The sequence below is a fragment of the Phascolarctos cinereus genome, unplaced genomic scaffold (assembly GCF_003287225.1).
Source record: "Phascolarctos cinereus isolate Bilbo 61053 unplaced genomic scaffold, phaCin_HiC Scaffold_3;HRSCAF=262, whole genome shotgun sequence".
Classification (NCBI taxonomy): Eukaryota; Metazoa; Chordata; class Mammalia; order Diprotodontia; family Phascolarctidae; genus Phascolarctos; species Phascolarctos cinereus.
In genome coordinates this window covers 248,101,959-248,117,349 of record NW_027555736.1, presented here as the reverse complement: position 1 = coordinate 248,117,349, position 15,391 = coordinate 248,101,959, and the positions used below count along the sequence as shown (strand labels likewise).

General features: G+C 38.6%; 1 protein-coding gene across 18 annotated transcripts in view; it reads right to left on the bottom strand.

Moving 5' to 3' along the window:
• Window positions 1-15,391, bottom strand: part of GPHN (gephyrin) — a 789,636-nt gene that overhangs the window by 120,902 nt on the left and 653,343 nt on the right. For all 18 annotated transcript variants that reach the window (XM_021004811.2, XM_021004814.2, XM_021004816.2 and 15 more), the window contains one exon: window positions 10,454-10,591. In XM_021004811.2, the coding sequence (XP_020860470.1) occupies window positions 10,454-10,591 (138 nt within the window). The remainder of the gene's footprint in view (window positions 1-10,453; window positions 10,592-15,391) is intronic.

Genomic DNA, 15,391 nt, shown 5'->3' with positions numbered 1-15,391 from the left:
GAACTCCGGTCCTCCTGACTTCAGGGCTGATGCTCTATCCACTTCACCACCTAGCTGTCCTGAATAGGAATACTTCTTAATCTCCACTGCTACTTCCAGGTTCTCCTTCTACCACCATCATTCTGTAACCTCTCTTCCTTTGAGGTTCATTCAATCCATATTTAATGCCCAATCAAAATTCTAGTAGCTATTGTCTACTCATCTCTAGGACACTCCTCTTCCTTTCTCAATGAGTTCAGTGCCTGGCTCAGTCTTTCTCTCTTCTTCAGCTCCTGCCCTCATACTATGGAACTTTAACATACATATTAATACTTTCTCAAACAGTAGGACTACCACACAGTTCCTCAATTTACTCATTTCCCATGATCAACTCTTTCACTCCATCTCAGCCACACAGAAAGATGGTCAAATCCTCGATCTTACCATCACCCACAAATCTACCACTTCTATGTTCATGAGCTCTGAATTTCCTTTATATGACCCTAATCTATTGTCATTCCATCTCTCCTTCTGCCTTGCAACCCCAAACTCTGTTCTTTGTCCATACATGACCACCAATCAATTAACCTGTTCTTCCCATCCTTGTACAAGCTACACTATCCTGTCTTCCCCATCTTGACCAATTTGTGAACCAGTTCAACTCTACACTTTCCTCTTCTCTTGAATCCCTTGACCTCTTTATCATATCATCAATTTTATCTTACCAAATTTTAGCTTTGGATCACTCCCACCATCCATTGCCTTTGCTTCTACACACATGCTACTGAACAAAGCTTGAGAAACTCATGAGACAATGCTAATTAGATCCACTATAAATTTATGTTACATAAACTCAAATGGCTTCTCATTGATAAGAGATAATCATTTTACACCTTTCTAATTAACTCACTATCCAAGAAACCAGAGAAGCTTTCTAAACCTTTACAGCTTTCCTAAAACCTCCCATGGCTTCCCTTCCTTCCAACCTCTCAGCTGAGAACCTTGCCTCATATTTTACTGGAAAAAATTGACGTCATCCACCAAGAGTATCCTCTTCTCCCATCTTCCTCATCTCACATCACCCAGTTCTTATGTAACAATCTCTTCCTTGACTCCTGTCTCACAAAATGGGAAGGCCCTTCTCCTTGGCCAAGATAAATCCCTCTACATGGACAAGTGATTCCATTCCACTCTGTCTTCTCTAGCAGATTTCTCCCTCTATCATTCCCACTCTCTCATTTATCTTTACTCTCTCTGTGTCTACTGGCTACGTGCCCATGTTGCCTTCATCTTCAAAAAACTCTCATTTGATCCATCCATTTTCACTAGCTATCATCTCATATTTCTCTGCCCTTCTGTGACTAAACTCCTTGAGAAGGAGTTTGTCTACAATAGGCATCAACACTTCTTTTATTCTCACTCTCTTTTTAACCTTGTAGAATTTGGTTTCAAACCTCATCATTCTCTCCAAAATTATTAACAACCTTTGAATTGCCAAATCCAATGATCTTGTTCAATCTTCATCCTTACTGACCTCTCTGAAGACTCTGAAACTGCCAGTTGCCCTCTTCTCCTTGACACTCTCTTCTCTCAAAGTTTTTATGACACTATGTCATAAAAAGATAAAAAAAAAAAAGGATTCAGTCTGAGGCCAAACCCCTATGGACAATAAATATCTACCTAACTCATTCCTGGTCAGATCTTCTCCACCTTAATGATTCTGAATACTTAAGGTTAATACTCTCTTCTGATTCTCTTCTGACCTACATGACCACTCTTCAGACTCCTTTGATCTCCATCCAGCTCATACCTGTTAATAATGGGTTAACAGATGGGGCTGTCCTTACCCCTCTTCTCTTTTCCCTATACTCTATACTACTTTGCCTGGTGATCACATCATCTCCTATGGATTAAATTATCATCTCTATTCTAATGATTTTTAAAACTACTTATCAAGCCCCAATGTCTCTGCTGACTTCCAGATTTGCTTCTCCAACTGCCTAATGGATATCTGAAACTGGATATCCCATAGATATCCAACAAGTTAAAAACTGAACTTACTGTCTTTCCCCTCCACATCTTCCTCTCTTCTAATTTCTCCATTACTACTGAGGGCAATACCATCCTCTAAGTCACCCAGGATTGTACCTTAGGTGTCCTTGACTTCTTACTCTCACCTCACCCTACCCCCATATCCAATCTGTTGTACTGATTTGCTTTCAAGACATCCATCATATAAGCCCCCTTATTTCCACCACACTGCCATAACCCTGATGCAGGCCCTCATCACCTCATCACCTGAGGTTAAGGTTAGATTGAAAACACAGAAATACAATACCACTACTGGAAAACGAACTCAAATCATGCTTCAGTAATGTTATCTTTGGATCTGAAAGCATCTAGGATCATAGACTTAGGGCTGAAAGGGACCTCAAAGGCCATCTGATCCAACCCCTTCACTTCACAAATGAGGAAACTGTGGCCCAGTGAGGTGAAGTTATTTACTCAGGGTCATGTAGCCAGTAAATATCAGAGGCATGGTTTAAACCTAAGTCTTACTCCAAGCCTAGCAATATATCCATTGTACTATGTTGCTTCAATGCTATTATTAGAGGATTTTGAGAGAAATGATTATTAATAATTAAAGATTTGGGGAGATTCAGAGTTCCCCCTTTTTCTATTCTCATTTCAAGACCTCATTCTCTGAAAGTTGAGCTAACCTCCTTTATCTGACCTCACCCAACCTTACTAGGAATCTCTAGTCTAAGGTGAATTCCATTCAATCAAAACTGGGTGGGGGCAGCTAGGTGGCACAGTGGATAGAGCACTGGCCCTGGAGTCAGGAGGACTGAGTTCAAATCTGGCCTCAGACACATGATACTCACTAGCTGTGTGACCATGGGCAAGTCACTTAACCCCAACTGCCTCACCAAAAATAAAAAAATTAAAAAAAAAGAAAATCTTATAAAAGGAAAAAGATTGGGTGGAGACAGACCTTTTTGTCTGAATTACCCAAGGCTGGAGATGGTCTGGGTATGAAGATGGTGTCTCTATCCTAGAGTATAATGATGTCACTCTCATTGTAATATTCATTCTCTGATTAATTGTTAACTAACCAGGGTTGATTCCCACCCTGGGGAACACCTACTATTCAAAGGGTATATAAACTGTGAGCCTGCCTCCATGATTGTCATTGGTTTAAGAGAAAGATTATTAATAAAATGATTAAATTATCCAGAAATTGTGGTCTCTTGAACCTCTTTTTTTTTTTTTTTTGGTGAGGCAATTGAGGTTAAGTGACTTACCCAGGGTCATACAGCTAGCAAGTGCCTCCTAAACCTTTTTAAATGCCACAGTTAGATAAAAATGTTTATTTAGAAATATGCTCATATTTTAAAATTTTAATGAGATGTATGTAGAAAATAATATAATAGGATGTATGGAGAGAAGATGTAATAAGATGTGCATAATTTAGAAGGTTAACAAGATTTCTGAATACAAGAATACAATGAGATGAAACTATTTTAAGGATGTACTGAGATTTACTCATGGAACAATGCAATGAAATGCATATGCACAAGGGATCACATGTATACAAAGACCTATAGTGAAAGTTGGCAAAGGATAATATCTATATAGAGAAACATTTGCTAGTTACCTGTTTTAGGCTAGTCCTTTGCTCCTGGTAAAGTAAAGACTAATGCAGTTACTTAAAAACTCAGAACAAATTAAGAGTCAGAAAAACCTGGGTTCAAATCCCACCTCTAACAAATCCCACCTCTTATCTGTGTGACTACAAGTAAGCTGCTTATGTTCTTTAGTCTCAGTTTCTCTATTTGTAAAATGGGAATAATACCTGTAGTACCTGTCTGGCAGTGTTACGGAGGCCTAAATGATATGTTGTATGTAAAATGCTCCAGAAACCTTCAAGTGCTATAAAAAGTGGCTATTATTGTTCTCATCTCTACTACTTGGATAAATTCCTCACTTTTCCACTTTATTCTAGTTTTGGAGCCCTGCCTGAGACAGTGAGACAAAAATAGATGAAGACCGCTGTTTAATTAGCACTTAGTAATGAATGAGGAGGAATCCATTTGGCTAGCTGAATATATCCTAATCCCACTGCTACTCTGATTCCATTAAATGGCAGCACGCACTATCAGGCCAAGTGAAGACAAGGGACATATCGTGTCCTTTTAAAATCTGTAAGTGACTCGGACTCCTTGGTGGTTGGGAAGAATTCAACAGGTACACTAACCAAATCTTGTTTGAAGAAAGGACAGCAAACATTATTTTGATCCCGTTCCCCCAGAGTCCACTAAAACACCAGAGCCACAGAACTTTTGACGGATGAACCCTCCTCGTTGAGAATTCCCTGCTGTTCTGAGAAGATGGGAGAGTTCCGGAATATGACCTTTCTCCAGCTGCAACATGGAACACATGAGAATCCCTACACAGAACTCAGACTTTGACACAGCCTGCTCTGAAATCCATATTTTAGACGAGCCAAGGTTTTCAAGGTGGTTTGAGGATGGCTTGTGCCATAGTGGACTAGGAAGGATAGGAGGCAAGGCTGAGATTTTCCCAGAGCAAATGGCAGGAAGCTCCTTGGCCAGAATCAATTGCACCATAATCAGAAACCCAGTCTAGAAGCATTTCTATACTTTGTCACATAATTCCAAGTAAGAAAGCTTAAAATTCACAGAATCCCTGATATCTGAATGATGTCTTTCCACAATGTTAACTCAATAAAGCCCATGAACAGCAGAGAATGGTGAGAGTACATTTCAAAATCTTCCTTCTAGTAGCTGGCAACTCACACATATCATTTCTGAGTTTATAATCTATTCATGTTGTGCATTTTACCAGGGAAGAAAATGAATCTTTAAAAGAAGCCTCAAAAATCTTATCAACTTTTGTTATAAAAGATATCGCAAGAAATCAAAGGCAGTACTCACCCTGACTACAGAGATTTGACAAAAATAGCAAATATGTAAAAAAACAGATTTAAGACAACTCTGGAAGCCTTTCTAGTCAAAACAGATAAAAAGCCCACATGTACCAACACACTGACTACTTACTTATAGTACATTCTTAAAATAGTCTAATCTCATTGCACTTTTAGTAATTTTGGCATATGATTATAAACTCCATGAGGATAGGGAGCACATTCAATTCTCTTTGTAGCTCTTTCATCACCTATCATAGGGCTTGGCATGAAGTAGGTGATTAATAAATGTTTGATGAATGAATGAATGTCTACTTAAGGGGCAACACTGCATAGTGCCTCATATCACAAACTAATTTGGCCACAGAAGACTTTGAGGCTTTGAATACTTTGATGGAACTCACAAATATGGCTCCAGGAGTCTAGGGACATAAAATGCCTCCAGAATAAAAAAGAATCAGGGAAATTATGAAAACACAAAAGAGAGAATTATTACCATTTTCCATCCAAAGAATGGCTATGTGAAACAGGTATATTTTTATACATATCAATGTAATAGTTACTATCTTAGAAAGAAAACAATGCTCTATTTCTCATGAATCCATATTCAAATTGTGTGGAAGGCAGCTGATGAAAATACTGGTAGAGTAAGAGGAAACCCACTGGACAGGACACCTGGCCTGCCCCAGGAGGTAGATTTTTTCTCACTGAGGGCCTGCAAGCAAAGGCTGTATGACTACTTGTGAGATAGGATGTAGAGGGAGTTCCTGTTCAACCACAGGTTAGGCCAGAAGGACTTCATTTTCCTTCTTATTCTGAACTCTGCCAGTTCATCTCTCTGGGCCTCAATTCCCTCATCCATAAGACAAGGGAGATGCAATAGATTTAGGGTTCCTTCTGAGCTCTAAAATTCTGTCTTATGTACTCTGTTCTAAGAAACTTTCAAAAGGATAACATTTGTCAGTGACGTTCACTCGAAGGGACCAATTACTTGTATTTTTATATATGGTCACGCTCTACTGAAACGTTCCAGCTCTGGCTCTCACAAATATGCATCAACACCATGTAAAGCCACATTGTTGAGCTCATTTGACCTCAATGGTTTCATACTCATTCATGTATTCAGCTGATCTAGGCCACTCATCTAAAACATAAACTTTCCTTCCTGGGCATTTGTGTCAGGGCTAGTCTTACAAACAGGCAGAGTAGGTATAATTTGAGAAGCATGGGGAAGCTCTGTCGGTCAATCCCTCTGGCTTCCCTTTCTTCTCTACTTGATAGCAAATGCCTTAAGACCTACGGAAATGCACACAGCCCTCAGAAAAGTTACAAGTTGTCAGTTATGCCCCAGTAGGATATAAGTTCCTTGAAGGCAAAATGTTTGGCTCTTTTTTTTTTTTGTCTTTGACTCTCCCCATACCTTGGCACTTAGTAGAAGCTTAAAAAACGTTTGTTGAGTTGAATTAAATTGAATTAATTTTACTTTAATGTGAACAAATTTCCACTCTTTCCCCTAGAACAGAATTGGATTAGGGTGGGGTTAGCTTGGCAGAAAATTCCTTCAGACAAAAGTTCTATCTTCCTTAATATGGCTCCCAAAAGGCTACAGTTCTCTCCCATCATCTCTCTACTCAAATATCTGCCTTGTAACAAACTTGAGTAAGGTCTATAATTAGAGTTTTCAGTGTATATCCATTTCCTTCCTCTCTCCGTGTGTGCGTGTGTGTGTGTGTGTGTGTGTGTGTGTGTGTGTGTGTGTGTGTGTGTATTTATGTATGCATGTTTCTTTACATTTTTTCTTTTCCAAGATATTTTAGGAATATGGCTTATATTCAGGGAGTAGTCTATGTTCAGAAAAGTATGGTACATTGACTTACTATGCTCTGCCACTTAATAATGAGGATATTAGTACTTGTGGCACTTAGGATAGAGAGTGCATAATAGAAAATATATTGATTAGCCAGTTTTGAGGAATGCAGAAGAGAGACAAACTATTTGATCTCTAATGCTATCCTTGCAAAAGAGAAATTCATAGGAAAAAAAAATCAAAATGCCCAAGCACTCCAGAATCTCAGAGTTGTAAGGGATGTCGGAGATCTTCTAGTTAAACCCTTACTTAAATAGGAAAACCCTCTACAAAATCATAGACAAGTTAAGTGTCTGTCGAACCTCAACTTAAAGACCTCTTTTTTTGTTTGTTTGGGTTTTTTTGCGAGGCAATTGGGATAAAGTGACTTACCCAGGATCACACAGCTAATAAGCGTCAAGTGTCTGAGACCACATTTGAACTCAGGTCTTCCTGACTCCAGGGCCAGTGCACCATCCACTGCGCCACCTAGCTGCCTTTTAAAGTAAGTAGAATTCTGCTACCACCCAAGTAGGCCCTTCCATTTTTAGACAGTTCTAATTGTTAACATTTTTTTTCTTTGTATGTAGCCCAAATCTGCCTCCTTAAAACTTCCACGTGAAATCCTTTCCTCAAACACCTGAATGAAGATAGCTAGGGCAAAGTAGAGGGAAGGAGTCTGCCTAGATTCCAGTCCTCCTTTGCTTTGGCAAATTTTGTCTGGGCCATGCCCTCTTCCATTCCTCTCTCCACTTGAAGGGACTGAAGGCTGGGCTGCCTTCTGTCCCAGGGTGAATACATCAATGTTCAATTTTCCTGCCTTCCTCTCCCCACCCTCCACCGCCTAACTCTATACCCAACCTGGCCTTTTTGCCGTTAGGGTCATTTCTCTTATGTACCTTTAAAAGTCTGTCCTATTTCTCCATTAACATCTTACTCTGATGCCTCTTCATGAATGAAAGTTACCAGTGGACTAGATCGGAAGGGACTTTAGAGGTCAACTTGTATATGAAAAGAATTCCCTCTATAATATACTCAATAACTGGCCATCCAGCCTTTCCTTGAAGACTTCTGGTGAGGGAAACCTAGTGCCTCAGAAACCTAGCCTATTCCATTTGGTGTCAACAGATTTCCCCAGATCATTTTCTTGAAAAGCTTTTACAAGGCTTTAAAGTCCCACAAAAAGATTCCTCAAAGCACCTGTCAAAAGAATAATATCACGCAACATACTCTGACACTGCAACATAGAAAGAGAAACATTACTTGTCGGTGACTGTGTCAAACTTTCATTGATTTGTATGCACTTTGTAAAGCTTCATGCTATGCAATCTACAGGCATATTATTTATGCGTGATTAAATTGGACATTTTTGGTCATTTCTTGAAAAGGCCCTTGGCTAGTAATCTTACCTCCAATTATAAAAATGAAGAAAATAAGGTTCAGATTGCACAATTTCCAGTTTTAGCATCTTTTCTAAGAAACAATTTTCCTTAGGTACAAGGACTAGCAGGTGACTAGGATTTTTTTAGGTAGGAGAGTTTACGGAATTTTGGGGGGTTACTGAATTGGAAGAACTGTTAAACTCATCACAAACAAATGGACAAACTGTGGGAGATCACAATCAATGAAAGAAAGGAGAAAGAAAAACTCACAGACAAAAGTTTAAGGGTATATTTAGATTCCTGGTTTAAAATGACATAACGGATTTGACGAGGCCAGGTCCAAATATCCAAACAAGATTCTGAGGCATTAATGATGCTCTAACTTGGGTTGCTTAGTCATCAATGAGTTAGGTTAAAAAAAAGCAGCAATGATGATTTTAAACCCCACAGACACAAAGTAAATGACAATACATATAGTTTTGTCATACTTTGCAATATATGACTATTTCCCCCATTTGTTTTTCAGTTTGTAGAAACATTTAAAAATACAAAACGGTGTTTACTCTGAATACAACTTCAGTGTTGTACGAGGCCCCACTATAACTAATTCTGTTTTGTATTAAAAGCCGAACTTTACCTGATTCAGAGGTTGAGTGCAAGGATCTTTGTCACTTTTTTATCACCATGGATAGAAGCAGTTTCTGATAGAAAGCTAATCATCCTTGAAAGGTTTGTCTACTCATGAGTGACAACTGATATAGTTTGCCGGAACAGATGAGGAGGAAGTGAGGTCTAGCTTGCTGCATTTCTTTTCACGAGGAAAAAAATAACTGTTTCTACTTTCTTTCCCCAAAAAAGTACAGGTGACTTTTTTGGATACTGCACAGATTATCAAGCCTCTAAGAGTGCTGAGTGTCTAGGAGTATAAACTAAGTTTAGTAATACTCCTCCAAAATAAGAAGTGGTAAGGATAGGTTAGAAAAATATATTTTAAGATGTTTTATAATTCCTTTCTAACTGAAAATGCCTCAGTGTCAGAAGATATGTTGAACACATATAATCTATTTCTGAATATTCACTCTACCTTTAAAAACAGATGGCAACTTTAATTTCATCCAAATTGACTCCAGTTGTCATATAGTGAAGACTTGACTGATTTGTTTCTCTAATGGACTTTTAATCTTAATTTTCCTCAAGGTGGAGAAACATAAGAGTAAATGTGCAGCCTGACTCCCTACTTATATAACACAAGGAAGCTAGAAATGCAGAACAAATGCGAGATGTCTTAACAAAGCATCTGAAGAGAGAGGACTCCCCAAGTCTGTGATGGAATTTGTCATTTAGCATCTTTCACTAGTCTTAGTCTTCCAACTAAAATAAACAGCCATTTGTCATGTCACCTTAAATCACTTTGTCTCTTATGGTATTGGAAAGAATGAAAGTACAGTCTGTTAGCTATATAATTGCACTTCTGACCTTGGTTCAATCCACATATGTATTAGCAGTTAAGATGATACATAACTTAAAAACCACTAAATTAAATGTTTAAAATTTCTATGTATTATTTCCAAAATCCTGAAAAACTTAGGAAACACCTTGCCACTAACTTTCAACAGGGTGAATTTTATAGACTTTAATTAGGCCTGAGAGTGAGGAGTAATAGAGTATGACAAGCATAGAAGAGAATGTAATGAAGTTGAAAAGCAAACAGAAATAAGCAGGGCAGTTTTCTTAGTAACATTAAATTTAATATACAATTAAAAAGCAAACTGTACATAATAGGAGTTCACAGTTTCACGTATAATTTTTTGGTTCTTTATATGGAGATGTTCAGGTTTGTAAAGTTCATAATAAAAATTTTAATAAAAGAAATGCAAAGAAGAAAAAAGAGAACTCAATGATGTTTGGTGATCTCTATGGACAACGCATCAGTGACTTTTGGTACTGGCTTCCAAGAAGCCAATACCATGAAAATATTTTTATGAGCATCATCACTTGTTTCTCATTTATGAAACAGAATATCAGTCTCATGAATAGCTACGTTTACCACTCAGTCCTGAATCTTCTTTAGCTGATACTGGTATTAGTAGAAAATAGTGTGACAGTCCTTCCTTTAAAAAAAAAAAAGGAAGCAGAGAACTGTTGCTCTGAGAGTTGAGTAGTGTGATAATAATGAAGCTGTAAAATATCATATAACTAAACACACTGTTTGGGAAAGCTATAGATCTTAATATTAAGCTTGATCATAGAGAAACACTGCAGCCAGTGTACAAAGGGCAGTTCTACATCTGATTGTACCTCGGTAGTTGATGATTTCTGTTCCAAGCACCGGTGTCATCTCTAGGACCGTAATGAAAGCTTTGTCCATAGACGTCAGTGGGAATGGAGACATGCGATGTCTTCTTGCCACTTTGGTGATATCAACAGCACTGTGACCTACACAAGAAGAGATTTCAGTTTAGAGGTAGGTAGGTTCCTACAGAAAGGTAGGAATCATTTGTGCACATAAATAACTTCCATTCTGAGATATTCCAAAATAAAGACAACAAAATAAAGAAATGACCCACCTCAAAAACATCTCTATTTGGGTGGAATACCAGGGCAAATTATCACTGATAAATCATATGCTAAAACTGCGTAGGATACATGTTTGGGACTCTAGTGAGCTAATTCAGGAGCTGTTCAAGGAACTGTTCAAACTGGAGTCTGGTTGGTCCCCAGAAGAAAAGAGGCTTATATTCTTGGGCCTAAATGTCATCAGGTGAGGTCCTTTCTTTTTAATCTGCTGTGATCCTAGTGCTAGGGGTACTGGGAACAGGGAGAAAAGGTATTACGACTAAATAACCAATTATGGTACGCTACTGTTGGGGAAATCTTAGGCCTGCAGTCAAACTGCTGTCTTAACAATGATCTTCCCTGGGGCAGCTAGGTGGTGCAGTGGATAGAGCACTGGATTCAGGAGGACCTGAGTTCAAATCTGGCCTCAGACACATAACACTTATTAGCTGTGTGACCCTGGGCAAGTCACTTAACCCTTCTGCCTAGCTAAAAAAAACCCCACAACAAAACAATGGTTTTCCCTCTAAGGTCTGGTTCTCAATAGTGCAGGGACAGGCAAGGTTTACTCAACCAATTAATCAATAAGAATTTATTAAATGCCCATTCTGTGCCAGGTGTTTGCTAAACAACACTTTTTCCTTAGCAAATAGTCCACTGAGTTGAAGAGGTTTTTACACCAATCAGGGAGACAATATGTAAATAAATAGGTGCACATGACAGATACATACAGAGCAGAAAGAAGGTAGTCTTATAGGGAAAAGCTCAAGGGGCTAGGTAGGTGGGGACACAAGGAAGGCCTTTTACAGAAGGCTGGACTTGAGCTGAGTCTCGAAGAAAGTGAGGCAGAGGTGAGGAGGGAGAGCATTTCAGGCATGGAATGCTCCAGTTAGTAAAGGCACAAAAACAGGAAATGTAGTGCTGTATACAGCAAACAGCAAGTAAGTGGCTTTTTTTTCGGACCATAGTATGTGTATGGCAAAGTACAGGAAGTTGGTAAAAGTAGGAATGGACCAAGTTATGAAGGACTTCGTAGAAGTAATAGAGAGTCACTGGAGTTTACTGAGCAGGGGATGACATGATTAGGTCTATGCTTTAGGAAAATCACTTTGGCTGGTCTGTGGAGCATAGGTGAGAATGAGGAGAGGATAGATTGAAGGCAAGGAGACATTAGAGAGAATAGTCTAGGTGAGAGGTGATGAGGGACTGAGCTAAAGTGGTAGCTATGTGGATGGAGAGAAGGGGAGGTATATGTTGTGATGGTAGAAACAAGAAGCCTCAGAACTGGATAGGGGTGATCTTGAGAGTAACAGACATGTTTAGAATAGAGGTGGGTTTCAGGGGAAAGGGAATTCATTCCATTGTAGACATTCTGAGTTAAAGATGCCTACAGGACATCATTTGAAATGTTAAAATATGTAGTTGAAAATGTGGTATTGGAGTTCAAAAGAGAGATCAGGGCTACATAGATGGATCTGTGAATGATCTGCACAGACCTGACAGTTGAACTGATGATAGCACCAATGGAGATAGTACAGAGATAAAAAGAGAAGGCCTAGGACAAAGTTTTATCAAAAAAGACCAAGCAGTTAAGACTGGTAAGAGGAGAATGAAGACAGGAAGGCAATAATAAATCAATGTCATACTGTACCAATCCTACCTTTTTTCTTAATCAGTTGGTAATAGGCATTTTTTTTTTACCCAATGGGGATGGATCTGATTTACAGACCATATTATATCCACATGTAATTTAGAATAACTTTTCTTAACTGAATCAGAATATTTCTTAGAAGGGATTTTGGGAAATTACTGTGCCTGTCACCCAACTAAGAATATTTGCCATTATCGATTAATAGTTGATTAACTGGTTCACTGGACGGAGAGATACAGAGATTGGTAAAAGACAGCCATCACCAACTAATATCTAATTCAGTGGATTGAGAGATATAGAGATTAGTTAGACATGAAGAATATCAGCAAACAAACAAAAAAAGACCCATAAAGATGCTGACATTCATAATATCACAATATATGCCAAGTGAACATCTTCCAGTAATAGAAATACACATACAAATTTTAAAAATACAATTTGTTTTTCTAATCTCATAAAATAAGAAAGAAAAAAATAAAACTGCTTTATAATTACATAACATTTTGCAATTTACCTTTTTTACCCTCATAACAATCCTAGGAATTAGTCAATAAGTCAATGAGTATTTATTAGGTTGTCGTTTTAATTATTTTCAGTTGTATCTACCTCTTTGTGACCCCTTTTGGGGTTTTCCTGACAAAGATACTGGAGTGGTTTGCCATTTCCTTCTCTAGCTCATTCTGTAGTTGAGGAAACTGAGGCATATAGGGTTAAGTGACTTGCCTAGAGTCACACCGCTGGTAAGTATCTGAGGCCACATTTGAACCTAGCTCTCCCTGATTCCAGGCCCTCCAATTCTTTACCCACTGCCACCTAGCTATTAATTTATTGTCTGCTACTTGAGGGCAATGGAGATAAAAAAGAAATGCAGAAACAGTCCCTGCCCTCAAGTCACTGCCCTCAAAATCTAATGGAGGAGATAATACAAAAACAACCAAGTACAAATAAGATGCATACAAGATAAATCTGAGATAATCTCAGAGCGAATTCACAAATATTAAAGAAGACCAGAAAATGATTCTTGAATAGAGGGAAATTTTAGCTGAGGAAAGAAGCCAGGGAAGGCAAGAGCTAGAAGTGAGGAGATATTGTTATCATCTCTATTTAACAAATGAGGAAACAGAGTTCATAAAGGTGAAGTGAATTTTTCAAAACCATCTGACTAGCTCATAGCAGAGCTGGGTCTCAAACTGATCTCAGACCACTGGTTTGAAGGAGTCTATCTGAAACTATTAGAAGGTAGAGAGAAAGAGATTTAACATTAGAGACAGATTAGATATAGAAGAAATTGGGAGAAAACCATATTACACTGTTTGAACCTAGCCCTGCATGGCTGGGAAGCTGGACCACCCCTACGTGCTGTTTAGAGACTCTTTCTTTTTCTTTTTCTTGATGAGGCAATGGGGTTAAGTGACTTGCCCAGGGTCACACAGCTAGTGAGTGTTATATGTCTGAGGCTGGATTTGAAATCAGGTCCTCCTGAGTCCAAGGCTGAGCTCTATCCACTGCACCACCTAGCTGCCCTGTTTAGAGACTCTTAATGAAGGACCTAGTTTATACGGACCAGAAACCCAGTTATGTTCAAAGACTGATATAAGTAGTACTCTTCCATTGTACATCTTAAGCAACCCCTATGTCTTATCTATGAACTGGTCCTGCACTGATCAGTTATTATTATTTTTTTTTGGTTAGGCCGTTGGGGTTAAGTGACTTGCCCAGGGTCACACAGCTAGTAAGTGTCAAGTGTTTGGTCTGAGGCCGGATTTGAACTCAGGTCCTCCTGACGTCAGGGCCGGCGCTCTGTCCACTGCGCCACCTCGCTGCCCCAAACATGAACCCTACACGATCAGTTATCATTTCCATGTTCCTTCACCTCTTTTTCTGAATTCAGGGAATTGCACCTTTTGCTTTCTCCCCTCCCAACCTGGAAAGTCCCTGATCTTTCATCTAATTAGAAATCAGATTACCTAATGTTATAGTGTTTCCTTTTAATTAACTGGTCTTATTTGATTTTTTTTTTATGTATAAAAGTCACTCTCCCCCTGTATTCATGGTCCAAACTTAGGCTGAGGAGATCTGATCCCAATGTGTTGGGCAATTGCCATTCATTGGTTAATAAATCAATATGCTTGGAAGATCAAATTTTTGTTTCCTCAGTCATTTCATCTTCTACCCACCAGAGTATATATGGAAAGGCTGGCCTTGACAACAAGAAGAGCCATCTTCTTATGTGACAGAGAAGTGAAGCAGGTAGGCTGAAGACATCTGAGTGATGTGAGATGAGGAAGAGGGAAGGGGGAACTTCTGGTGAATGTTCTCATTTTTTAGGTGAAGTGTGAGGATAGGTCCTCCGCGGAGAAGGTAGGAAAGAAGGTAGGACTCACCATGTTCATGATCCGTATTGATTTGGTAAAAATCCATGGATTTGGGCCTTTTGGGGACTGTTCATAGGCCCTGAGAAACCTAGAGTTCATTTAGATTACCTGCAGGATTCTCTGGGAATTTTGGGTCACTGCAGAAGGAGGGTAGTGGTACCACTTAATCTATTACTCCTTAGTCTCTAGGGTAGGGTAATTGCCTCACTGATTTTTTTCTCTTTGTCAGATGATAGGCCAGCAGGTTTTTCCTGTGCACAATAGTTTTGTACCTACAGCTGTCAATTTTGGTGTCTAATTCTCAAATAGGCTGGTTACAAAAAACAGAACTATCAAAACTCTTACCTTTGATAAAATAAAACTGTATTAATGCTGATGTTAAAATATGATTGAACTATAGCAACTATAGATCTTCACTTCAAAGAGAAAAGAAGATGTATATATACTGTTTAAAAAAACTTTATAAAACTTTCAACATTACAATACAGGCATTGACAGCTAATGGAGTCAGTCAGTTGGCTTAAAATTGTAATCACAAAATAAACAAATAAATGATCCAAATGTTGTCTAAATAGATTTTAAGTGAACAAGTATAACTAGGAGTTAAATACTAGCCAAAAATGTATAAAAGGAACTTTTCAAACTTCAAAAGTA